The sequence below is a fragment of the Pteronotus mesoamericanus genome, unplaced genomic scaffold (genome assembly GCF_021234165.1).
Source record: "Pteronotus mesoamericanus isolate MK-2021 breed Mesoamerican mustached bat unplaced genomic scaffold, CSHL_Meso_final contig_73, whole genome shotgun sequence".
In the NCBI taxonomy this organism is placed as follows: Eukaryota; Metazoa; Chordata; class Mammalia; order Chiroptera; family Mormoopidae; genus Pteronotus; species Pteronotus mesoamericanus.
This window is the reverse complement of record NW_026555245.1, coordinates 3848244-3876236: the sequence shown is the minus strand read 5'-3', so window position 1 is coordinate 3876236 and position 27993 is coordinate 3848244. Positions and strand designations below refer to the sequence as shown.

At 39.3% G+C, this 27993-nt stretch overlaps 1 protein-coding gene across 9 annotated transcripts in view; it reads left to right on the top strand.

Annotated features, from left to right (window-relative positions):
- Positions 1-27993, top strand: part of NTRK2 (neurotrophic receptor tyrosine kinase 2) — a 330058-nt gene that overhangs the window by 59401 nt on the left and 242664 nt on the right. For all 9 annotated transcript variants that reach the window (XM_054582954.1, XM_054582952.1, XM_054582953.1 and 6 more), the window contains exons 12-14: positions 5401-5436; positions 7665-7765; positions 14268-14367. In XM_054582954.1, the coding sequence (XP_054438929.1) occupies positions 5401-5436; positions 7665-7765; positions 14268-14367 (237 nt within the window). The remainder of the gene's footprint in view (positions 1-5400; positions 5437-7664; positions 7766-14267; positions 14368-27993) is intronic.

The window sequence follows — 27993 nt, the reverse complement described above, 5'->3', positions numbered from 1 at the left end:
AAGACCAATCCTTTTGCTATGGCTTTATCATATGGAATTCTTTGAAATATTTTTCAAGAGCACACTAAAGAGAATCTCAAAATAGAATCGAAATTGAAGTGTTTTTTTTTTAGGACATTAAATAGAGACTATAAAAGCTTAAAGGAGGGAAACAGATGTGTCTTCTGGCCTCGACCATTATTTTTGTCTTTGTGACGGAATGAAAAGTGAACCCTACTGTCAGGCTACCTATTTTCCCACAATTTTTAAAAATCCTACAAATGTATTTTTCTTTTAACTGTAGAGTGTCACAGTTAAAAAGTCATAAAGATTTCCTCATGAAGATTTACATAAAGATGCAAGATTTACTCATGAGCCATAACTGAGATTAGAAGATGGAAATTTAAAAAGTCCTCATTTAAGTCATTTAGCAGCACATTACGAGGATGATGAGGTGCTCTGGTTTGATGCTGTTGGGGGAAAAACTGATTTTAATCAACCACATTTAGAAGCCTAAATGCCTGAGGGTACAGACATTGCACGTTTAATGCAGAGCTTTGTTGCAGGTACACATGCAACTGTAATACAGTCTCCATCATTCTTTTCAAGAGAAGGCTTCAGGCTCAGATCTGGGCTGTTAGTCTTCTTCTTATAGTTCCAGACAACCTGCCTTGTGTCAAGACAGTCTCCTAAAGTGCAAGTGAGTGTAGCACCTGGAGATGCTCAAGAAACTCTTCAGAAAATAAAACTTGGACTTCAGATAAGCAGACATTCCTGCTTGCTGCTCCTCTTCTTTGGGTTGGCGAACAGTGGTAGCTTCAGCCCTGGGGTGAGCTGTGGAGGGAAGATGCGGCCCGTGGCTTGTGTGGAATGCCAGCGTGGTGACTGGGCTTCCCAGATTCCCATATTCCATTCCGGAGACTCCTGCCACGCGGGTTTTGGGCTTGGTGTCACTGCCTGTTGCCTGCATTTGAGATTTCTTACCCAATGAGAGCTACTCGGATAGGTTTCAAGGAAGCATAGCCCTTCTCAAATCCCCAGCACAAGTGCATTACTCAAGTTGGATTCTCCTCATTTATCTTTCATTCATCATCTTTCTGTTGGCTTTTTCTCCCTCAGAGATAGTCTTTGCCTTTCCTCAGTCACCTTTTAGTCCTGAAGATCACCAACAGGGGTTTCTACCTGTAGCATACAACAGTGTTACATGACAGGCATAGTTAAACTAAATAAAAGAAACCAGTTATAAATTATACTTAATAATGGCACGATATTTTCAAAATTTGACCATTGCCAGAAGTCAGAAAGGAAAGTGTGATTTTTTTTTCCTGTGTCGGCATTTATAATGGTGTTAATAATTACTTCACTTTGGAAATGTAAACATCATAGAAGGTTCACTTGACTGAGACATTGCTAGAAGCAAAATATGCTTGATGAGCTGGGGTCAGTGGAAGTAATGAGACCCTTGTTTTTCATAAACGGTAGGTCTCTGCACCCTCACTGTCCCAGACTTCCCGAACCTTTGTACATGAGAAGGCATTTCTTTATTGTGACGAGTGGGTCCTCATCAGACACAGTACAGTGTGCTACAGTGGGGGAAAAACCTATCATTGTTCCTCCCACATTGTCTTTCTGTGAGTTTCATAATCTTGCACTAAATTTGGCTACTCCTGACAATGAAAGTAAAGTGACAATACATCTCACACAGCTGGGAAAATGAAGTTAGGAAAATGTAATGCTTTTCAGAAATTTTAGACGTGACCCGATGGATTTGCTGGTAAACATGGTAGGGAAAACATGCACTGATAGGCATCAGAAGTCTGGAAAATAGCCTGTGTTACAGATTATGAGCTAACCTATTTATTTTTGGTCCTACCTCCAAATCCCACTTTTCGATACCTGACATTTGTTACATTGAATTGATTGGATGTTTTGGATTTTCCTGGCAGTTTTGTGTGAGGAATGTGTCTGGGTGTTCCCTTTCTGTGAGGAGGCTGATGGCAGCTGTCAGTCATTATCCCTGCGGCCCTGTCCCTGTGTGGCTTAGATAAACCTGGCTCCAGATCCTCATGATGCCTTTTTACTTTCTTATGAACTTGTAGCTTTAAAGTGAGTGGTGACTGGTATGGGGTCTCTGAGGGAATGAAAACAAATTAAGATGACTGAGTAGTCCTAGTTTTAGCATTAAAAGTCTGCATAGGGAAAGCCCTTATTTCTGGACAATCTGTAAGGATTTGCGTGGGACCATCCCAGTTTTAAAACTTCAAGTCCAATGTCTCAGGAATCCCGTTGGTCTCAGGCAATCTGGGATGGTGGGTCACCACAGTACAAAAGAAGTTCTTCATAGTTACATCCAAACACTTTAAAAAAATCAATCAAATTTAATGAACTGTTAAATAAAATAGGTGGTATCCTCCTCCAAATATATGTTTATAATTACCTGGAAGATGGAGTTTAAAGTTCAGATTGTCAGACTCTTGGAGTTCCATGTTGGAACATATGAGGGAGGACCCCAAAAATTGTGTATTTACTCTTACATGTTTAAACTTCAGTCACCTTCAAAGTACTCTCCATTTGATGTGATACACCTATCAAGACTTTTTTTCCACTGCTCAAAACAGTTTTTAAACTCATTGATTTTGGCATTTTTTAGTGCTTCTGCCATTTTTTGTTTCACCTTTTCCACATCAGCAGAATGTTTCCCTTTGAAGACTTTTCTCATCCAGGGAAACAAAAAGAAGTTGCTCAGGGTGAGATCGGGTGAATACGGAGGGCAGGAACAGAGGTCATGCTGTTTTTGGTCAAAAACTGCTGAACACTCAGCGCAATGTGGCAGGTGGACTCGTAAATCACCCATCATGAAATGGGCAAATGCATTGAAAGAGTCTTCAGAAAAATTCATTGAAGCTGACCACAGTCTTTCACAACAACACTAGCAGGTACACTGATACAGATGAGTTTCTAGAATACTCACCTAACAGGGGAAGCCTGTACTACAAGGGGCCCACCCTCCAGAAGATAATTCCGGTTTTTGGGGGGGTCCCCCCTCATAGTGGTTTTGGTAGAGCTGGCTGGTCCCCGTCCTTGGCCCCTGCTCCGTGCCTTGGACTATTCAGCGAGACATATGTGAGCAGTAATGAGTGAGCATGTGGACACCTAAGCCCATCTCTCCTGGCTTGGCCCTCACCCCTCCCTCCCTTGAGTCACAGGGTGCTCATACTGGTGGTGTGGCCACCAGTGGGGTGGCAGATGTAGGGGAAAGGCTGGCCAACCCTATGACATATATTGGGGCCTGTGGGGAGGAAATTCTGGGTCCTGGGCACCTGGAGTGAGGTCTGGAAGGGAAGAGTGGACTCCAGCGGGCAGGTATCCTCGCACATTCAGACGGTGCATTTGAGGGTACAGTGGAGAAGGGGACTGGAGTTGGATTCTTTAAGAGATTACTGAGAAGATCAAAGGATGACTTCTGTCTTGGGGTTATAGGGCCTTTCCTTCAGCAGGGGTGGGAAATCCTCCCAGTCAGGGAACACCATTTGGTCCAGGAACTTTGTGAAGGGAAAGGACGTTGGCATGTCAGTGGCTGCCTGGCAAATGATATTACCGGGGCTGCCACTGGGAGTGCCTGTTGCTGTCTCCACTGAATTACCTCTCAAACTGCAGGGGAGTCTTCAAGGCCCTCCTCTGGAATGTCACTTCAGCTACTAATAATTCTGACAATGCATATTGACATATTGTAGCTAAAAACTTAGAAATGGCGTTTGGGATGATAAAACTCAAAATGCAGTACAAATTTTCTGGAATTGATGATTGTGCATGAGCTGATGCAGGGGCATTTCATGTGCAGCACAGGTGTGCACTGCAGTTTCAGATGGTGCCTTTCACATAGGCGGCAGTCCGAATGGCGCTGCAAGGAGCTGGGCAAGGCAGGGGCTGCACAGCGGCACGTGCCATCCCTGAATCGGAGTGCGCCATGTCTACTTCATTTTTTTCTTGCTAAAATAGATGTTCTTCTAGTGGAACTGTGTTAGAGTTTTAATTTAAACATTAGGGCCACTTTTATTTGGGTCTTCATTCAGGCTAACCATAATTATTCACTAGGGAATACATGAGCAGAAAATCAGCCTGTTTCACTTTATTTTAAAATAATAGTTTTTTTCTGCTAAAAGTTCGAAAGTGAAATGAGGACTGAGTAAGATTTATGGTTTGGAAGTTTTACTTTTTCATGTGGTAAATGAAGACTAAAAGCACAGAAAGTAGCTTTAGAAATTCATTTTATAATTACTTAAATGTGATATCAAAATTTAATTTTATTTCCAAGTAGGCTTTCATATAGAGACCTGGTTAGTTCTGAATGGAGATTAAGTAGGAAGTATTTTTTGTTGCCAGTTCTTGTTGACAGTGACTTTTTAAAAGATTTTAAAACATACCCTGGCTGGTGTGGCTCAGTGGATTGAGCGCCGGCCTGAGAACCAAAGGGTCGCTGGTTTGATTCCCAATCAGAGCGCATGCCTGGGTTGCAGGCCAGGCCCCCAGTAGGGGGCGCGTGAGAGGCAACCACACATTGATGTTTCTCTCCCTCTCTTCCTCCTTTCCCCTCTCTCTAAAAATAAATAAATAAAACCTTTTAAAAAATAAAAATAAAAAATGTAAAAATGTTTTTACAAATTCTCATGGGAATATTTTAAAACAGAATAGTCTGATCATCTTGGTGAATTCACAGTCATTCAAAAAAAAATTAAGTAGATATACTTTTGCATTTCTTTTTGACATTTTAATTTATAATCTATTATACAAAAGTAATTTCAGTAGAGAAAATGCATTTACTTTTTTCTTGTGTTGTGTTAGGGTAAAAAAAGAGAGAGAGAGAGAGAGAGAGAGAGAGAGAGAAAAGGGCTTATTCAGCCTTGGCAACCTCCCTGAAGACCAAGTAGAGAGCAAAATTGCATTTTAGGTATCATTATACAGGCCGGGTAATAATGTGTTCATGAATGCAAATGGACCTGCCAAAACATAGTTTGAAAGTTACCCCAGATCATCAGAGAATAATAAGAGTAGTACAGAAATGATCTGTCTCTGGGATAAAAATATCAAAATTGCAATGAACATAGCCAACTGTATAATAGAAACAGTAAAAATAAAAGGTCATGATTCATTGATTGCTGAAGTTTTTCCAGCTAAAGTGATTTGGATTTTTCTTTATTTTTTTCTTTTTTTAGAGCTGTGGAGGTTGTGGGACTGGGGAGGAGAACAGAGTTAACATGAAGCAAACTGAGAATTTCAGGTTTTATTTACCTGTTCTATAGAACAGTCTCTTCAGTTATAAAATCCTTAATATATGTTTAGCTCATTTTAGTGGGTGTAAGGTAGTATTTTTTAAACTCTGAATGCATACTTACAACTTTTTGCTTTGTTCTGCTTTTTTAGGTGCAGACCCAAATTATCCTGAGGTAATTTATGAAGGTAGCTATCATGTTGTTTTTATTTTGTGTTTTTCAAATGTTTGTCTAGCATGAAATAAATCAACTGAAAGAAGACCTTTAAGCTCAGTTAAATATACATTTCAAGCATTACATAGGCCAAAATAACATTTCAGAAAAAAATCATTCAATATTGATGTCCATTTTCCCTTGATATTTACAGTGCCTGTAAATAGCATTTTCTCTTTCATGCTCTGTTCTTGGAAGTAGTAAATCCATTCTGCTGTAACAGACAATTCGTTTCCATAATTGGGAACTAATTACCTGTTTAAAAGCCATGGCTACCAAGAAAAGGGTGGTGTATCAGTTTCTAGTTATGACAGTAAACCCAATTCAAAATTATGTTTCTTGTGTAATAAGGAAGTTTGGCTCACAGACAGGATCCTCGGAGGTAGGGCAGTTTTAGGGTGGGTTAAACCAGCAGCTCAATCATGTCACCAGAGGTCCAGCGTTTGTGTCTCTACCCTCCTCTGCCCATTGTTCTGCCTTCACTGATGGCCGGTCCCCCTTATGGGTTATTGAATGTGGCCAACAGAGGGGTTACAGTCATTCACATTGATGGGAGAAAGGGGAGAGTTTCTGAAAGGGTTCCTGAAGAAAGATAATGTTTCCAGAAACCTCCATCTGGCTCTCCTTGCATCTGATTCAAGACTCAGTTGGGCCATGATCCATTTTTGCCTCCATTACTGACAAATGGGATGGATTAGCCCTTAACTAACTAGAACCACCCTGAAGTTTAGACCAGCTTCCCCGGAGGATGTGCTTGAACCCCTTGAACTGAATGGGGTTGTTTTAGGAAAGTGGAAGGGAGGAAACCAAAAGGCCGACTATATTAACTTTTAACCGAACATCTCATCTGTGCTTTACTATTTTAATCAAATGCCAGCGGTGTATTTCTAGTTGTGAAAATCCACCTTTAACAGATTTTCAAACCCCCTTCATGACCAGGAGGCCTCTGTCAAGGAAGTAGCAGGCTAAATTTCAAGACTTGGCCTAACATTTAAGATCGATTAAAAGTTAGAGTGATTAAAATATTATATTTATGTATTTATTTTATGAAATATTTTATTCTTTAATTTTATATTTTTATATACACATTTTTGTAAACAATTCTTTGTTTTTATGCTTATTATATGTGCATTTAACTTGAGCTAATTTTAACTGAGGAATTATATTGTCTGTACCTGCTTTATACATGTTAAGCTATGATTCCTTTGTGCTGGGGTTTGGATGATTTTGTGCATGTGATTTGTGTATATTTGTTTTTATTTGTCTCGATATGGTTTAAAGGAAAAGAATATCAAATTGTATCACAAAGAAATATGTTTGAATTGTGATTTAATATTTTAAAATTATGCTTTGGACTCCTTTCCAGTAATTTCAAGACTTAATGGCATCTTTCCATTGGCCTCAGATACCACTTTGGGTCTTTGGGTTGAAATGTCATGATATTAAACTACAGATACTTTAATGATTTAATTTTGCATGAGTGGCTGGGTATCATATGAAGAGGGAAAAATAAGCAAGTAAATGATATCTCTTAGTGTTTGAAATTAAGTTTTAATATATTAAAAATGGAAATGGTGAAAACGTAGTTTTGCAGTCAGTAACAAAACAATAAACAGAAAATAGATGCTTTTTCTGTTACTTTCACTCAATTTCAAAGGAACTCTCTGCTAATAAAAATATAATTTAAATTGGTTACCCCAAGGCTTGCATGAGAATTCTATCAAGAGAAGTTTAGCTGGGGCTGACTTAATGAGGTTGTTTGTTCAGGATGCAGATTGTAGATACCATATCTATTCAGAATAAAAATAAAAAACATTTATACAGAACATGTACAGACTCAATCTAGAAATCTGTGACTTCTGTTCTGTATTTATATTAAATACTTCATCAGAAAAGGGATATGTTCCCATGTGCAGAGAAAACCGTTAACTAGGTTTAGAATTTGACCACAAAACAAAACCAGGCTGTGGAGATCTGGGGTGAGTATCGTACAGCGTTGGTGCTGCGCAGTCCCAACACTGCAAGTGATTTAGCCCAGCAGCCGGGTCCTATTCCTCCCTGGCCAGCCCTAGCCAGCCTGTCAGTGGTTTGGAATCTTGTGATTTGTCTGGCTTTGTTCTGGGTCGTGCTGTGGCCTCGTGTTTGTTGGCAGCCTAATGGCAACTTCATGGTCCCTTCTCTTTCCCTTTTCTCCAATTTAAGATTATGGGACTGCAGCAAATGACATCGGGGACACCACGAACAGAAGTAATGAAATTCCTTCCACAGATGTTGCAGACAAAAGCGGTCGGGAGCATCTCTCGGTGAGTGCGGTAATAGTTGTTTCCTAGGTTGGTTCTGAGCATTTTGGATGCTTGCATGTGGGAAGTAGCTCTCACATGGTCTTTATTTTATGCTTTTTCAAAATATTTGTCTAAAATGATATAAATCAACTCAAAGAAGACCTTTGGAGCTGCTTCGGTGCAAGATTTTCAACTGGACATTTTTATTGCTCTGATGTAAACAGGGCATTGAAGTATGGAGGAATTAATAGAAAGGTTTAAGAGAAGTGCTAAAGGTAGCCTCTGACTTAATGCTAGTGGTTCCTGTTTTAAATATCTATTCTGTAAAAGGTCATTACTAAAAGAGCAAGAAAGCAGCTCTTTTGTCCTGGCACATCTATAATTAATTATTCCTGTCTTCCACACCTTCACACCTGTCTGCTTAAGTATTTTAATAAAAGTGTTAGCACTCCCCACATGTAAGGATATAATGTGGGAGGATATAAAAATATGAATGAAACTAAGGTCCTTTTTTTTTGGAGCTTGAAGTTCAGTCAGAGGTCAGAGATGTGAACGCTAACACTTAATACAAATAGAGGTGGAGTGGTGTGTGATTCGAGAAATAGAATTAGAGGTGCAGGCACTCTCTTCCTTCCTGCTGGGAGGGCCAAAGGGTTCTTTGTGGGACAGGTGGCATTTTCTGCAGCCTGTGCAGGATGCCTGGGATTTGGACATAGAGGAACAGAAGGGAAGGGATTTGGGGTGTGTGAACAAGAGCCTGCAGACTGGAAAACAGTCTTGATGGAAGGTAAGACATGTGAAGGGTGGCAGTTGGAGGCAAGGTTGGAGAAGTTGGTTGTGCCAGATCATGAGATTTTGAAACACAGGGCCAGGTGGTTTGATACACTGTGCACTGAGGACTCACTGAAAGGGGCCTGTGAGAGCCCCAGGGTCACAGGGCTCCAGGGCTCTGTGGCAGGGTGGTCTGTCAGCTGCTCGGGTAAAAACCCAGCAAGCTGCCTCCATTTTTCCCTTTTCTTCACGTGTAGTGTGCGCCCAGTTGCCTGTCCTGTGCCTCCTTATTAACCGCAAGCCCATCCATGTGTCCCAGCTCCACTGCCACAGCCGCAGGCTAACTCGGGGGTTGGCAAACTGAGGCCTGCCGGCCAAGTTCTGGCTCACAGCCTGTTTCTGTGAGGTCTGCAGGCTACGACTAGTTTTTACATTTTTAAGTGGTTTGAAAAAATAAAAAAAAAATGGCTTATGACCATTTTTTTTTATTTGAAAATTTTGTGAAATTCAAATATTGGTTTATAAATAAAGTTTGATTGGAATGTAGTCATGCCTATTGACATATTGTCTGTGGCTACTTGTGTGCCATGATGGCAGGTAGAGTTGTGGCAGCAAAGATTGTGTGGCCTGCAAAGCTAGAAATGTTTGCTGCCTGGCCCTTTGCAGGCAGAGTGTGCCACCCCAGCTCATTCCTAGATGGCTCGGTCCCCCTTCTACCTCGTCCGCCTCTCCCACTCTTGTCACCTTCCTGTCTCCACACCGCAGCCTGAGTGACCTTTTACAAATACAAATCAGATCACTCTTTTATTTTCAGTTTCAGAGTCTTCCCAATACATTGTAATAAAACTTTTATTATAAAGGCCCAACTCCTCACAGTGCCTACCAAGGCCCGACGTACCTTGCCGGTCTCTGTCTCTGACTTCATCTCCCGTATCTCTTCACTGCTCACCACCTGTCTTTTTAAACTACTGTCTTGCATGCTCCAGGCTTGCTCTTGTCTCAGAGCCCTAACATTTGCTGTTCTCTCTATGAAGCATACGCTTCCCAAAGGTCATCACGTGACTCATCGAGGGTGGTCAGCAGGCAGCCGTTACTCTCTTCTCTTTTCTTCTGAGTAGTTATTATTATGTACAATTACCTTGCTTGCTTGTTTGTTTCCTTGTTTAATGTCTTTTTCCTCTCCTTAGATTCTTTAGTAAGATTATTAGTAGGCAGCCTGGTCAGTGTTTTTCACAGCGGGATCCCTAGCCACTAGAATAATGCCTGGCACCTAGGAGGTACTCAATAAAAATTAGGCTGATTGGACTCATGGTGAATACTATAGCCTGGGTTGCCAAACAGAGATTGGCAGTGGGATGATGAGTTAGGGGTCTGGTACCGTAATAAAAAGATGTGATGCGTATTTAAAGCACTGCTATGGCAATGAGAATGGGAGACTCAAAACATGCATGTCCAGTATAGAGAGACACACATTTCCATAGATGACTGTATGCTTTACATTAAAATATACTTTACATTGAAACAGTAAGACAAATGCCATGGTAAGTTAATTGTAGAATGCTTTCAACTCCTGCCTTGTGCAACCATTTCAGTTTTTACTCTTACGCTAAACCACTGAATGTTTTTTGATTTGAGAAAGTTGTTTGTGTCCCTAAGGAATTTAAGAGCATGTGTTAAGGCCACAGGTGTGTAGGTATCCCAGTTACTAACAATTATGTCAACTTCAATTTTCTCTTTTGAACCCAAATGTTAATTTAAGCTCCTAATGGGCATATCTCACCCCTACTTGTCCCCCACATTAAGACCATACTCGCCCCAACACATTCGCAGTATGTGAAATTGGTTGTTACTGAACCATTTTTGAGGAGACGATTCTTCTCATTATCACAAGAATCTTTAATTATTAAAAGATTCTTTATATTTAGAACTGCTTCAACAGGTTTAAATATTTGCTGACAGATCATTAACTGCTTTTCAGCAGTAGAACCCCTTCTCATTTTCCAGGTTGAATTAAGCATTCGTTAGCAATGTAGAAAAGGCAGGGCAGGTATTCTTACTCCCATGTACAAATGAAGAAACGGGGCCTTGGAGAAGTGAAGGCTCTGTTCTAGCTCTCACAGCTGGTAAAAGGCAAGGTGCCCTGTGAACAGAAGGATTCAGATCTCCGGAATGCCAATCCTGTGCTTTCCGAAGACATGAGAGGCTCCCTTGGGACTACAGAGAGGCCCTGGAACTCAGGCCAGGTCCTCTGACCTTTCTCCATACTCGGTTTCTTATCTGTAAAACAGAGTTGGAATTTGTTTCTTTAGGTATTCTTCGTCTGTCTGCAGAAGTCTGGAACTTAATAGTAGGGTAGAGAACTTAGAGCTAAAATACTATGATCCTGCCCTGGCCGATGTCACACTGGAAGGTCACAGTTCAATTCCTGGTCAGAGCACATACTTAGCTTGTGGGTTCCAGCCCTGATCAGGGTGCATAAAATGGGCAACCAGATCGATGTTTCTTACTCCCATCCATGTTTCCCTCTCTTACTCTCTTCCCCTCTCTCTAAGATCCTCAGGTGATGATGAAAAAAAAAATACTATAATCTCTTTCCCATGAAAATGTTAGAAATAAAGATTTTTTAAAAAGTCACCCAAAATTATTAGACAAATTTGAGGGAAATGATCTTGGTTAGAACAAATTGATCCATAACTAGCTTTTTAGGAATCATTGCCATTTTGTTTGTTTATCAGCTGTGAAGAGAGTTTAGTGTATACTCAGACATTTGCACAAGCTTTCTGTGTGGGAGCCTCTCACAGCTGAAATAGCAGAGAAGAGAATTATCACACCTTTGCTCCACCTTGGCCAAGTGCTTGGCGTATGCTTTTTTCCTATGCTTTGTGACTTATTTAATGCTGTTCCCATCTAACATCAGAGAAGGTGTTTTGGGGAGGATTAGCTGTGTATTTTTATTATCCTGCCTTCATTCTCAGCCACATGCTTTGGAGAGGCAGTAGAGTTGATAAGTTGCAGGGTTTGTATACCTGGGTAGATATTAGTTCAAGTCCCAAGCTTCTAAGGTGTGATCTTGGGCTGATTATTAAATTTTTTCTTAATCTGTTTTATCATCATTATGATCATCACGATAGTCGACATTCATTTATTTTCTATTGTAGATAGATACTGTTCCAAGCCCATTATCTGCATTAACTCATTGAGGATTTACAGCCTGCAAGGCAGAATTATTATATTTCTTTCTTTTTTTTTTTAACACTTTTTATTAATGGCATTCTTTGACCAATATATTTTTCTTTATTTTTTTTTAATTAATTTATTTACTTTTTAAATACATTTGTCTCTGCCTTCCCCCCACCTCTTTCCCTTGCCCCCTCCCACCTTCCCTCCCTCAGCTCTTCCCCTTTGGTTTTGTCCATGAGTCCTTGCTATATGTTCCTTGACTTTCCCCTTCCCTTCCCTTTCCCTGCCCCCCCCCTTCCCTCTTGTCTCTGTTGATTTCTTTTCCTTTCAGTGTTGCTGGTCGTATTTTCCTTGCTTCTTTGCATTGTTGGTTAGGTTCCGCTTATAGGTGAGATCATATGGTATTTGTCTTTCGCCCCCTGGCTTATTTCGCTTAGCATGATGCTCTCCAGTTCCATCCATGCTGTCGCAAAGTCAACATCGTATTGGAAGTCGTAGCCACAGCGGTCAGACAAGAGAAAGAGATAAAAGGCATCCAAATAGGAAAGGAGGAAGTAAAACTATCATTGTTTGCAGATGACATGATAGTGTACATAGAGAACCCTGTAGACTCTACCAAAAAACTCCTCAACCTAATAAGTGAATTTGGCAAAACAGTAGGATACAAAGTCAACATTCAGAAATCAAAGGCGTTTTTGTATATTTCCTTCTTTATACATGAAGATTATGAGATGCTGAGAGGTTAATTTTGAAGTCATGCAACTAATAAATGGTAAATCTAAATTTCAAACTCAGGAAGGAAAAAAGAAATATACACACACATATGTATACATATGTGTATGTATATGTGTATACACACACACAAGTGTGTGTGTGTGTGTATGTGTGTGTATTTCAAATCCCCACCCAAGGATATGTCCACTTACTCCAGAGAGAGAGGAAGGGATAGAGAGAGAGAGAGAGAGAAACATTGAGGTGAGAGAAACATTGATCAGTTGCCTCCCATAAGCAGCCTGACCAGGAACCAAACCCACTGCCTTGGCATGTGCCCTGATCCAGAATCAAACCCGTCACCCCTTGGTTTATAGGATGACACTCCAACCAACTAAGCCACACCAGCCAGGGCAAGAACCATATTCTTAATCTTTACTCTATACTGCCCTCACTGTGAGGTGGGTATATCAGTTAGGATAAGCTATACTGCAATAATTAAAAATCTCCAAATCTTAATGGATTAAAACAACAAAGGTTTACTTCTTGCTTCATTGAATGTATTAGCAGGTGGTTCTGCCAGCCTCATCCTTATTGCAAGATTAGGCTAATGAGCAGCTACCTTTGGAAAGGTAGCATTTATTATGGTAGAAATGAAGAGAGCACTAGAACAGAACTGTTCACTAATGGCATTTGTTATTGCCGATGGCTAAATCTGTGCTAGCATAAGGGGGTTGCCCTAAGCACTTTAGGTTGTTTAGCAGCATTCCTGGCCTCAACCCACTAGGTACTAGTAGTACCTTTCCCGTAGTTATGACAATTCCAAATTGCCAAATGTCTGCTGGGCACAACATTTTCTGTTTGAGAACCACTACCTTAGTCTAAGATCTTGCAGGAGTAATGAAATCATCTGCCTTCACAGCAAACATTTGACAACTCCCAGTTTAGAGAATCAAACTTCTCTTTGAAGCAGGGCCTTGAGGTGAGCTGTAGGAATGGAAGGAGATACACAGCCCGGCATCCACGTTTGTTTCTAAAATGCTACTGTGTGTTTCATTAGCATCATGCACTCGTGCCTCCGCATCTCCAGCTCAGGGTCGTGGCAGGATTCACAGAGATTTGCATTTACTCTCTCTACTTGTATAATGCGGATCTTGCAATTATATTTTTAAATTAAAAAAAAAACTCTTTGTATTGACCTTTATCATACATATAGAGAAGAACACATGTCGTACATGTATAACCCAATGATCTTTCACAAGTGAAGTTACTCACAAATGCCCTCTTGCTCCCTTCCAGGCCTACTCACTGCTACAGGGGACCCTGACTTCTAAGAACAAAAATAGCCAAAGTAAAAAAAATTTTATGATGAACATTTTCCAAACATGCACAACACTAGCAAGAATAGTAAAATGAATCCCATTATGTCTTTCACCAACTTCAAAAATTATCAGTATTTTTTAATTCATGTTTTTCTCTTCTCCAGGTATGTAGATAGATAGGTAGGTAGATAAATGAGAAGAGAGAGAGATATATTCAACATTTACATATTTATCTCAGTATAGATATATTACATATATCTGTACATATATCTATTGCATATATCTATATCTTTATATAATATTAATTAGGTACCCATTTTATAGCTTTAATGTATGATTTTTCATTTGTAAAATAGGAATAATAATAGGACCTATATACTTCATTGTATGGTTGTTGAGGATTAAGTGAATTGATGTACATATAGTTCTTAGAAGAGCAAGTAGCAGTCAGCATTCCATAAATATTAACTAATCCCCTTCATCATCTATATAGGGAAGTAGTTAGTAAGGCCATAACCGCCATCCCTTGCTTTCTCTAGGTCTATGCTGTGGTGGTGATCGCGTCTGTAGTGGGATTTTGTCTGCTGGTAATGCTGTTCCTGCTGAAGTTGGCAAGACACTCCAAGTTTGGCATGAAAGGTAAGAAGGGTTGTGTTTATTTTACTTCTTTGTGGAATCATTTTTGGCTTATGACTAATGCTAATTACTGCTAAAAAAAGGAAGCAGCTTGATTTACGATCACTAGGTTTTAAGGCTGAAAAAATAGCAACACGGATATGATACTACAAACCAAGACAGAGAAAAATAATGTTGATTACTCAGCACTACCCACTTTCCAATAAGGATAGTTGTTTCAAAAAACACAGAACTGGTTTCTTGAGTGTTGAGTGACTAATAGCGATATAGACAAATAGTACCCAAGTTTCCCTATTGTTTTGGAAAGGCAGGCAAGGCTCTGTGTCAGTAGGCTAGTTATGGACATGTATATTTTGCGTGGAAAGGTTCTCTCTGCTGTTCTTTCTGACTCCTAGATCTTCTGTAGCGTGCTTTTGGTCTTGCTACTGCTTTTTTAGATTCTCATCTTTGGAAACTTGAACGGTGTTGGGAAGTAAAACAACAGCCCTTGGTGGTACATCAAAGTTTTATGAATGAGTGACTTTTTCTTTTAGATTGGAAAAATTCTGAGTGTTTGATTAAAAATGAAGGATTATGTTGCCCAAGAATAGATCACTGGTCTCTTTTAGAGGACCAAATTAATTTTAAGGGGAAAACTTGTTTAAATGTTCTTGTTCTAGTCAAGAGTTTTAGTGGTTTAAGAGCATTTTCCCAGAAGTTTACATTTATATTATGTTATTGTTGAATTTTGTGTGGTCTCTTACAAATAGCCATTACCTTAGGAAAGCTGTGAAGAAGGTTTCATGGTGTCTCAGTTGCACTGGAGAGAAAGTCTGGTGGGTTTTCTTGATCTGTGTGGTTTATTACAACTATTATTAATGTGGCTTGTTTACTTTGAAGAGAATGTTTAAGTAGCTGGAAGTTGCCCAGCATACACTGGGCTCTGGGGTGGATCATATCTGATTCTGGCATTTTCTCCTCTCCTTTTGTTGATGCTCATTACCAAGATTCCCAAACCCAAGGTGAATGAAGGGAATAGTGGTAAACTGGGGCTCAAACCCCCAAACCTCCACCTGAATCCCCTTTTACCTCCTGACCCTTGACATTTCCTTTGAAGGAGAAAAGATCTGTCATCCTCCAATTATAGCTAAGTCTTGGGAGAGGAACTATACTACAGTGATTTTAATTAATCCTACGGTGGTGGTTCGCAAACTGGACTTTGCATCAGAAACTCCTGGAGGGCTTGTGAAAACAGATTTCTGGGCCACTCTAAGAGTTTCTGATTTAATTGGTCCACAGTGGGCCTAAAAATGGGCATCTCTAGCAGTTTGCAAGGGATGCTAATGCTGCTATTGCCCAATTAGTCTTGGAGAATCACTGTTCCATGGGATAAACACGGACTACCAGATCTCCTTCTGAGTGTGACAAGACATGGGAGAGGCATTGCAAACGAAACTTACTCATTGCTTTGCAGACCTTCCTGGGTCCACCTGTTCGGCTGCCACCCATGTCTGGGCCAGGCTTCTGCTCTCTGCATGGCATTTTGCTGTCCTCATTCTAACCAGGGGCTTCCTTCCACTTGTAGTGGATGTCCCCAGGCACAGATTGTTACTGGAGGGAAGATCTTCTAGCTCTATCTCTTTCCTACCTTGAGAGTTCAGTTTGAGACCTCTCTGTCTCATGAGCTCTTCAGGGAGAGGATAGTCTAGGTCCTGGGAGCTCAACAAAAGCTTTGAGAACTCCTCCTCACCCCAAATTCATATTAGGAAAATGATAGAGTGACCTGTGAAAGTTAGCATATTCCCTGTAGCTCAGTGATGGAAGGGAATTAGATTCAGAGAAGATTGTATTCATACAGAGACTCTGGCACTAAGAGTACAATAATATTTTATTTGGATAATTTGGGGTGATCACCGCTAAGGCACCTACATTTTCCACATGTCACCTAAGGGTATTCTTAATGAATTTTAAGAAAAATGTTGCTTAACCTTGTCAGAGAGCCAGTAAATGACTTCCTTCAGGCAGTATGCTTCACTCTCTTAATTCTAAATATAAATTAAATCATTTTTAAAAATTTGTCTTGGAGACTCACATTCTTGTTTAGCTCCTTTTTCTATTTTTGGCTGCATGTCTATCTGTGCCATAGTTTAAACAAAATGATCCTGTGCCGAGATTACTGTTTTACTAGTGAGATGCTGAGTTGATGCTTTCGGGGGCTCTAGTAGATGAGGCTCACGCAATGAGGGCACATGAAACTGCTTAAATAGTGGTATTTAAAAATTCATGTAAGTTAATGTACTGTAAATGCTATTAGGGCCACGATTACCGCTGAAAAAACATATGTCTGGAAAAGGGGAGAAATTGTAAAAACACTGTTACATTTCCTGAAATAACTAGGAAATATGTCAATTGTGATTTCTGCATAACAAGGTATGATATGTTCATAACTTTGGCCAGAAACAATGGCTCAAGTGCAAATGAGGTATTCCAAATGTAATTCTCGCCCTTATAAGCACCTTCCAGGAGATTCTGTCCCCATTTGTATTCCCTGTCTGGGAGGCAGATTGAGGCTGAACAGAGCTGCCAGCCCACCCATAGGCATTTACATCTTTTTACCCATCCCCAGCATTGCACACTTCGGTCTTAAGCATTGACCATTTCAGTCTGTGATTATAAATTATAGTTTTGACCATTTCAGTCTGTGATTATAAACTATAGTTTAATACTGTTGAAGGGCCGTGGGTAACACAAACCAGAAACCTCTTAAAATCACACTGTGGCTGCATGCAGGACCACTCCCGTTTCACGGACTGACTTGAGAACCCAAACATTACTGATGGTGTTGCTTCCATGGGAAGGTGACCTCTAAATTCCAAACCAGGTACTTAAACCTTGACTTTGGAATTCAATCAACGAACTGTGGTGTGTTCTTTGCAGATGGGTCTGTGTGACTGTATGCTTCATAGGATTTTTTCCCTGTTTTGTCTATTCACTGTAGCCAAATGCTGATGATACATGCCACCTAGACCAGGTAGCCCTGACTGTGAGCTCCATGGTGATGACATTCATATTGGTCTTGCTCATCATTACTTATCCAGTGCCAAGTCCACAATTGGCACCCAATAAATACTAATTGACTAAATGAAAGATCACAGAGGATTTTCAGCTCCGTCCATTTTAGTTTGGTAATTGGAAAACAGTTAACATTGGGAGCACAGCTTATCTGTGAGTCGTTAAAGAGAGGCCGTGGAGCTTTTCTATGTTTCTAAAGGGCTCAAAGCCCTCCCCACCTTTTGTTTTCAATTATTCCAGATTATTAATAAGCATACACAGGAGTTCATTTTGTCCAGGTTTTGTCCTATGTTTTCACATGCTGTTTTGGGTAATAATTGTTGCTTAAGTTCAGAGAGTTTACTTTGGCTCTCCATTTTGCACGCAAACATCTTCAATTTCTGCCTCTCTGAATGCATGGCCTTGAGACATGTGTCTGAATCTAGCAGAAGTAGCAGAGAGTGGCTGTTAACTTAGAACTTATCTTTCCTCATTGCTTGATATATTTTAAACTTCTTGTTTCTATAACCAAGAGACTACTGGCCCTGTTTTGGTAATGACGTCAAGAAATTGAATTTACCCCAATGCCTTTTTCCATGCTCATTTCTGTGCCTTTACACCACCCTGTTGCTTTTTGGTCAAAGAGCTAGTTATTATAATTGCAGAAACCCCAAATAAAGCCCTCCTGTTGGTGTTTGGCCATTTGTATTGGGATCAATCATACGTGTGCTTACTATGGATGCATAAAATGCGGAACACATATATCTAAATTTATGCCTGTATTGCTATTCCTACATATAAAAGCATAATTTTATCCCTTTTCTTTTAAGGCTGCCTCTGATTTATTTTAATTTTAATTTCCACTGAAATAGGCCAGAAAGGTTTTCCCAGAGCAGCTTTATTGCCCAAGGAACAGGCAACCAGGCCGTCAAGTGCTCTCGTTTGTGTTTAGCCTTCAGTACTTCCTGGCACCCTTTCCTCATTGAAGATGTTGAAGTGCCCATGGAGAGGAAATGGAAGCATCTGGGGCCCCAGGCGCTGCCACTGCTTCCAAGAGTGCTCCATGCGAGGAGCCTGCTTCATGGCACTGATGGTGTGCAGGGCTGGAAAAAATATCAGGGAGCCAGAAGGGTGGAGGGAGCTTGGCACTTACCACAATGGTCAGAATAGTTTTGGCCATCAGCTTTGAGTTCCTTGCATTTTGTGCACATATGGCATTTGTTGCCTAGGTATTGGTGCATCTTTTGTTCTTCTAGAGTAAATATCTAAGAGACCCTAAGAAATCCTGCAGGAAGCATTGGAGTGGGAACGTTGTCTCTCATTCCGTGTTGATAGCCTCTGTACGTCCTCTGCATTTATTTCTGCTTTTGAACTGTACATATTTCTGACTAGTAACTGACCGAACAACTACACCGCTTAAGAATGCAGAACCATGTTTTCTTAAGTTCAGATTCAAGGTCCAGAGTTTAAGTTTCTTCTCTTATAAATGATCTTCCAAATGTCTTTCAACAGCAACCAAAAATTTGGCTATTTAAAAATAGTCATAAACATACTGGGGCCAAAGCTAAAGAGGTTGAAGGTTAAAGCCTTTTCTATGAGCTGAAAACAATTCTGGAAAGTTTAGGAGGCTGAGTTTAACAGATATTTGGATCGACTTTTAAAAGAGGGAAAAATGTGACCAAAAGCCAGAAACAGTTGTAGAAACATCTGTAAGGACAAACTGTTTTCCATATGCCCCCTACCAATCCCCACCTCACTATTTTTTAAAGACAAATAACATCAAAAATTTGTAAGAGTAATACATGACTCAATTCTTATTTTCACAATTTCAAGCACTTTGGAAATAGACAGGGCTAAAGTGGGACATTCTTTTTCACCTTCCTCTCCCACTATCATTTCCACTCCCAAGGGTAAACTTCTTGAACCATCTAGAATGTATATGTTGTATAAATAAGAAAATATATGGCTTTCCTTATTACGTCAATAATCAGATAAATATATCACTTTTGGTTCCATAAAGAAGGTATAATACTAATTCTGTCTGCATCTTTTTTTCTTTTTAATATTTTTTATTGTTGACACCACTACAGATGTTCTGATATCCTACACCCTTAAGGGTCTGATTTGCCTTGCAAATCTTACCATGTCAGTACTGAGGTATGTACTGCATTTTATTTAATAACATTTCTGAATAGTCTGGTGCCAAGCTACTTGCGTCTGAAACTTGGCTATGTCCATTACAAGGTGTGCAACCTTGAGCAAGTTTCTTGTCCTCTCTGGCTTCAGCAGCTCTATCTGTAATGGGGCATCATTGTAACAACTTCATAAGGTTGTGATAAGACAAACTGCGTTTACGTGTGTGAAGCACTTGGGACAGTTTCTGACATTTAGTGACAGCTATATAAATATTGACTGTTACTATTGTTGATGAATTGTGATTTATCTTCTTCTTGAAATGGATATTTCCATTTTAATCAAATTTACAGAAAATTATTTTAAATAATATAGATACTTGGAAATGGATTGCTGAGAAAAATGTGTATATTTTAAATATTGGTATTGATAGATTACATTGCAAAAATGCTTCATCAATTTATACTCCAACCAACAGTATCTTTTTGTTTATACATTCATCTATGTCAGATATTATCAATCTTTTATATTTTTCCAATTCAGTTAAAATGATATTTTGATTAATAATAAGGTTAAACGTCTTTATTATGTGAAAAATAAGCATTTATTTTTACTTGTCAATTGATAGACTTATCTTACAAATTAAATATATAAATCAAAAATATTTTATTGGTTTTATATATTGCTCGCATTTTCTTCTATTCTTGACTTTTTTAATAGTGTCTTTGGAAAAAAATATTTAGTATAGAAGCAAATCTATTCTTTTCCATTTTAGTTTCTGTGTCTTGCTTATTAGGAAGGCCTTTCCTACCCTATTTCTTTTACTAGTTTTGCTCTGGGTGTGTTTTTGAACTTAGACCTTTCATCTTTCCGACAAATTTTAAAACTTGGTGTGAAGTACTTTTCTTGTTCATAGCTATGTGGAGTAAAGACATTTGAATAACTCAGTGTGACATTTTCGGAGAGACCAGCAGTATTACTTTGTTTTTCTGGAGTTAGAAAGCCACTAATAAAAAGAAAAAGAAATTTTGAAGAACATAGTGATTAACTTATTTTATAAAGTAAGTAATGAGAATTGTTGATTCTCTCTTAGAATGCAGGAATGTAAACCTCACAGAGTAGGATCACAGAACGCAAGTTTTCACAGGAACCATTTTTAACTGTCCTTCTCTCCAGCTTCAGAGTGAAATCAAGTATATCTTACCCTCTCTTGGTAAGAAAAGTTTGTAGAGACAAACTTTTTTTAGTAAAAATCAAATCCTCAGAAATTTCAGAAAAGACATTATTTGAAAGAGTTATTTGGTAATTTGACAAATTAGAAGTTTATCAAAAGAAAAGAATTCACGCAAGCATTCCTTTCCTGTCATATAGAGATTTTACCAGACTGTTTTCCTCATATGTTTGGTGAGGCAGGGGGTGGGTGAAGATCTACTTTCCAAAGTCTTTTACTTCTTTTAGGGCAGCATTTGAGTCATGTCTATATGTGGGCAAAGCATGCTTATTCTTTGCAGCATCTTGAAAAAGGGTAGAGAACTTTCAGGAACTGGCCAGATCACCCAAGACAGAAATGGAAGAAACAGCTTTACTTCTTTTAGCTTTGCAAATGCACTGACCTTGAACTTTTAAAGTAACTGGTCTCATGGGGACACCCCATACACCCAATGTGATTCAGGGGAGACCTCAGGTTTGCTTGTAATGTAGAAGGTGCTTGCAGTATTGTTTAGGGAGTTTCCACACTTCTAGTTTCACTAAAAGGTAAAGGATTACTTAAGAAATTAGATTTTGTATTTAAGAGTCAGGAAAAATTGTTACAACTTCTTATGGTCTTCCATAAATCCTCTAGCGAACTCATGTTGATATTCTTTCACAGACCGTGGCATACTTTAAAAAGGATTTACCAAATTGGAAAACCTGCTGGTTTTCTTCTTTTCCTTCTTTCTTTCTTTTTCTTTCTTTTTCTTTTACTGTTCATTTTTTTCCCCCCTGCCATTCTGTCCCTCCACATCTCTGTGCTTCCTAATTTTACATTATTTCCTCTCTCTTTTGGTTTTCTTCCTCCTCATTTTTAGCATCTGATGTTGGTGGACAAGCTTTTTAGAACTGACGAAGAACACAGATAACTTGGCTTAAATTCTAACATATGCTGTGATTTTATCTTACTTTATTTTGGGCAAGAATACTGAATGATTGTGGGAATAAACTTAGCTTTAAATCAGCAGAATTGTCCTGTGGTGATTCAGAAGATTGCCCGTTTGAATATTTCACATCCTTCATGTTTGTGAGATGTTACCTCTTAAGTCTTCAAACCTAGGAGCAAATAGGTATATAACATTGGAGACTTATGAATCAGATAGGCTTGGGTTCAAATCCCAGATCTCCCACCAGCTAACCATCATTTTGGGAAAATTTTTAAACTCTCTAAATCTTAGATTCCTCTTTGGTTAAATGAGGCAATAATATCCAATCTCTCGGGTGATTAAAAGAATTAAATCAGTGTTTAGTTTAGTGCTTAGCTCATTGAACTAATTTCATGAGAGGTAGTTATTTTTCAGATTTATGTTATAGCAACAAATTATTAAGGAAAAGAGTATGAGAGCGCTGTTTGAATTTACAGTGAGTCTGAATTGCAGAAAAGTGTCCAAAAAGTATACAGAATATGATAGTGTCTTAAGGTTTATTATTGAGTGTATAGAAAAATTATAATTATAAGGTGTCTCTATGGGCATGCATTATGAATGTAAAGTCGCTGAAAAAATATGCTCATTTTAAGCTCTTCAGCCCTTGAAGACACTATGCCATAATTATTGCAAATTCTTAATTTTATTGCCCTTTGAACATTTTATCAGTTTAAATTGTTTTGCATTTTATGAGAAATCTGTTTGATTGAGTGATTGATTTGGCATGTAGGTTTTACTAATTTCTTTTGGGAGGAGCATTTACTGTCGGGAAGGGACAGAAAGGGCAGGAGGGGTGGGATGGGGAAGAAAGCCTCCTCCCAGTAACCATTAGCTTAAATCTAGAAAGGAGTTTATGGAGCCTTCTGTTCTAATGTGCTTTCCTTTTGCATGGAGAATATTACAACTGCTAAAGTGATTTCTTAAAAAATAGACTTTAATTTTTAATGTATTTATAACCTATCAGAGATGAAAAGAGGGTTTCCCAAGACATGACCAGACAAATGGTGGTAGAAGATCTTTGTTCCAAGCTCAGTGCCTTCTTCTGTGATCATTTGGGAACTCCATTCATCTCAGGACAGAGAGAATCAGAGAGGTAAAGATGTATGGATGGATAGAGAGGCACGGAGAGAGAAAATGCATTCTAACTCTGCAAGTCTCTAGTAAGAGATTAAACTCCTGACGCAAAGGCAGTATAGTTATCTCAGCCCCCAGCAGTGACAGCAGAAAGAAGGAAGGGGACTGGAGTTGGGGGTGGGAGTGGTGTGGGAGGGGAGAATGTTGGGAATGAGATGGAGTTTCTATTTACAGTCACGCTTGTCAACTTCAGTAGTCCTGATAAAGTTGAGAGTCAACCACCCAACTGAGTCTTTTCCACCTTACTTCCTGGATTATCTGTAAAAGAAAATTGTATAAAGGCTACAGATAAGAGTATAGGACCAAAAGACATCTGAGGGTCCCCTTCAGCTTTAATATCTACCTTCCTAATACAAAGCAATTCAAAACAACCACACACCCACTAAGCGTGTTATGTACTTCTGGCGATATTCTGTATTACTTTGGTGTGTAATGATATAGTCTTTTTATCCCCCCTCACAGTGGAACCACAATTTCCTTAATATTAACATGTGACATACTGTATCTTTATGGTCAAAACTAAATAGCCCTGGATATATTTTCAAACTTGTAATCATCTCAAGAAAGTGTTGCCTCTGAGTTATAAACAGGAGCTATTTCCTGCTTAGTTGGCAACCCCAGTGGCTCTGTTTACTATTAATTTGCATGTAGTATGAATCCTGGCAGGAGCACCTTTGACATTCCAGCTTGAGCCAAGACAGGCAGCCTGCCTCTCCGTCTCGTCCTGGAATGGTGCGGGTTTCAGGGAGCAGATAAACAGCTGGGCTGTTTCCCAACTCTTTCGAGTCAGACGCCACAGCATGGTTTTGCTGTTCTGTTTGAAATAAATCCTTGGAACATTAGATATATCAATATTGAAATGCCACATACATTCCATAGCCCAGAATAAAGAATTTTTGTGTTTTTCACATGTAGCTTTTCCTCTATGAATGTGGAAAACGGCAAGGTGATTTTTAGATGTTTATTTATTTGCATATCTCATAATGATTTATTTCTCACATTCTATCTTGGTTCTCCTGTGAGGCTGTGGCAGTGGGTAGAGAAATAGCTAAAATGTCTAGGATGGGGTGGGGAATGGAGCAGGCACAGATCTCAGGCACAGGCTGTAAGATGTGTGATTTTATTTTTCTATAGTTCAATAAAATATCAATTTTTCAGTCCTTTGTGCACTAGGGAGCAGGGATTTAATCTCTTACCAATCTGGATAATCTCAGACAATTATGGGCAATCACAGCAAATTTTATGTTTGTTTCTTCAAATCAGGATCACTCACTCACTCACTCCATTTCCTCATGTTGCATTTCAGTTTCTGGGTGGTGGTGGAGCGTGTGCCTCAGGGATGATCAAGTGCCCCAACACGGGAGGGGGTGTAACCGTGGCCGTGGTGGCCATTTCCCCACCTTGGTGGCTATTCATTTTCCCACTTGTCCCCAGCCACCAGTTTGGGCAAGTCACAGGTGTACCATGCTGTATTTCTAACCAGGTTTCACCATCTTTATACACCTCTCGGAAAGGCATCCTGGAAACTTTGGGGACACAGGGAACATTTGGGGTTACACACTATGGTCTTCTTACGTTATCCCTCTCAGGCTTGGGATTGCTCTGGCTTCTTGGCTACCTTCCAGGTCTTCCCATAAAGAATTAGACTTTTTCTTTTGAATCTCCAGCACTGACTAAAGGTTCTGTGGTCTCGCAGCCCCGATACTTGACTAAGGGACAGGCTACAAGGCTCCTCCTGCTGCATCTAATTTATTTGTCTTTCCTCTGACTCTCTTTCTATGTCCCATGGAAGCAGAAAGAATATGAAAACTGGTTTTGTCTGACTTTATCTCCCCCAAGTAATTTTTTGTCATACATGTGGGTCTTCAATTGCTTTTTTTGGTTTATAGGTTTTTTTAAAACATTATTTTTATAGTGTTTTTTGAAATTTTCAACCTGAGGAAAAGTTTAAAGACTATTATAATGAACATCTGTACACTTAACACCTAGATTCAACTTCTGGTTAACATGTTGCTGTTTAAAAATAAGTTATCCACATCTTGTCACTTCAATCCTAAATTCTCCAGCATGTTTCTTCTAAAATTAAGGACTCAGTATCTCCCAAATGCACAAGCTCAGTACTACTATCACTATGCTCCCCAAAGTTAAAACCATTCTGTAATAAAAGATATTAGCTGGTACATCTTCAAATTTCCCCAATTATTCAAAAATAAGTAATTCTATATATATTTTAGCTACTTATCTTTCAAACCAAGATCAAATCAAAGTTCATGCATGGCATTTGGTCAGTGTGTTTCTTTGGTCTCTTTTAGTCAAAAATATAACCTTTATTTATTTTTTTCCCATCTGGCTTTGGTTTTTGAAGAGACAAGTCGGCTGTCCTTTAGAATATCGTTCATTATGCCTCTGTCTGACTAGTTACTTGTGAGTTTCTTTACTTTGTCTTCTATCTTCTGCATTTCCTGTGAACCAGAATGTATTTCTAAAGGCTTGATTAAAATCAGGTGAAATATTTTTGGAAGGAAAAGCATTATAGACATGCTGTGGACATCACATTCCATCACATTTAGAAGCACATAATAATAGGTTGTTACCCTATTATGGTAATTTGGACAGTTTTTAAAGATGGTAACCACCAGATCTTTTCTTTGTAAGTGTAAGTTTTCCTGATTTGCAGTGTGATAGCTTGGCCTCTACCAAATATCCTCATCCCCCTAAAACTTGAACATAATGGGTTTAGTATCCAGTTTTGATCATTTCCTGAAACAAGAATTTAATTTCTAAGGGTTGCAGAATGGTGTTTTTTAATCCAGTCACTCCTTCTGCATACTGGCTTCTCTTAAAACAAAACAAAACAAAACAAAAACAAGAATATCCTGGCCTCCACCAAGAATTTCAACTTTTTAATTTCAGTTCTGCCTGGATAACCCTTTCTTGAGGTAATAGATATTTGGTGTCCAGCTGTCTATACTGGAAAAGGTCATGAGATTACAGAAAAGATTTATAGTCAGTGTTACTATATTAGAAATATTATTTTATTTTATAAATTATTACTTATTTTGTGTGTCTCAAAATCATTGAGCCAAGATATTGCAAGAATTCTTCTATTTTTCCTTATCCTAATATTAAGTAGGTATAATAAACTATCCTGTACCTTTGTAATTATTGATGGAATGAATCAAAGACAGTGAGAACTGGCAGCGAGCTTAGGAATCACCCAGAGCCTTTATTACCAAGGTGAGGACAATGGAGCCCACAAAGCTGAAGCGACTTGCCTAAGGTTACATAGCTGGTTTGTGGCAGATCCAGGGCTGGAAAGCAGGCCTGGTAAGAGGAGAATAGTGATAGTTTTGTTATTTTTAAATAGTTAAGAAAGGCCTATCTTATAAGATGACATTTGAACCGATAATGAAGGCACTGAGGAAGTGAACGTGGTTATATCTGAGGGGACAACAAACCAGGCAGAGGGAACAGCAAATTCAAGGGCACAAAAGCTGGGGGAGGCGCTGCATGTTGAAGGAGAAGCAGAGGCCAGAGCGGCTGGAGCAGAGGGAGGTTGAAGGGTGGGGAGAACTGTAGGAAAGATCAGAGAAGTGACAGGAATGCATCTCCTGCAGGAACTTACAGGCCTTCATAAGGCTTTTCTGTGTGAGAGCTGCTTGGATAAGGCATAAATTGAGAAAGTGTGTATGCGTAACTTAAATGTGGGCAACACTGATGTAGTAATGTACTGAATTAATTTCAGTTGGCTGGGGGAAGAGGTATTTCTGGAGGAGCAGGGGACAGAACTTCATGATTCAAGGGTATGGAGAAAGTTTCCTGTTCACGATTAGCCTCACTTCAGCAGTATGGCCCCTGCCCCTTCTGGTGTTTGGCATACACACACGTACACACGTGTGCATGTGTGCACTTGCAACACTAGCTCAAAATGATGGTTTGTAAAGTATTTTTTGTGGTCTGCATTTCCCAGCATTATACACTCACAGAATGCTGTGGTTGTTAGGGGTCACATGGCCATGCCACTTGAGATCAGAAAGGGTAGGACCCAGGCTTTATGTCTCAGTTTTTATAATTCTTTTCATCTTCACTCTGATTTCTTTCATGCAGCCCAGTTCATTCCCAAGGCTGGGCCATTAGACTATAGTTAATTTCATGGCTGATATAATTTGAGTCATATTCTCTGTTTTTGAGATCTCAGTTGCTTTTGAGAGAAAAGTGCCACTATTTGAAAACTCAAATGATACATTTTCAGAGTGAGCCAAGATATTGTGGGATTTCTATTTTTCCTCATACGGATGATTTAAACTTTAAGCAGAACCCGTGTTCTCTGCATGGTGTTCCCTTTGGCTTGAAAGACAAGGCTAGAACTTAAGGCAAGGCCGGAAGTTACTGAAGTTGAGCATTTCCAGAGAGGAAGAAAGCCCTTGATTTTCCTGCTTATTATCCTCCCGACAAATTACTAAAAGCACTTTGCCATCCTGTGGTCTGGATTAGTTGACTGTCTTGAATCACCATGGTGTGGGAGTCGGGAGGATTTAATTATTCTATGAGCAGACATTCACATCTCCTTAAATGCATTTTTGTGTCTTTACGATTCACCACCCCCCTTCTTATTCTCTCTCTGTTTGGGGACGTATTTTATTGGTACCTTTGGGAGCTTCTGTCCTCTTCCTTCTTTCTTCTCCCCAGCCACATGTGCCTCCCTTCTGGCCCTGGCTGGTGTGGAACACAGCCCTCTGCATCCTTCCCATAAGACCTGGGAACTGGCTTCTTTCCAAGTCTTCACTGTTGTCATGTAGATCTTCTTTACGAAGTGCCCAGTAATGCGTATTCATTCTAGCCTGTTTTCTTACCCATCACCTAATATGCTTATGGGTTAGCATATTCAAAGGAACAGACTCTGATATTACTGGCAACAAAACATATCTGAAAAGGTAGGTCCGCCATGCACAGACCTGCATAATCTAAATCTAAATCTGCATAATGAAAATCTAAAAATGGAAAACAATGCCTGTAGTTTCAGATAATCTCATTTCTTGGCCTAGATTCTTAGACAGTATTAATTTTGGTTTGACATCCCAATTTTCCCTCTATTCAGCATTTTAGGCTGTGTATCAGATTCTCATAAATTCCCAAACTTTTCAATTATGAAACA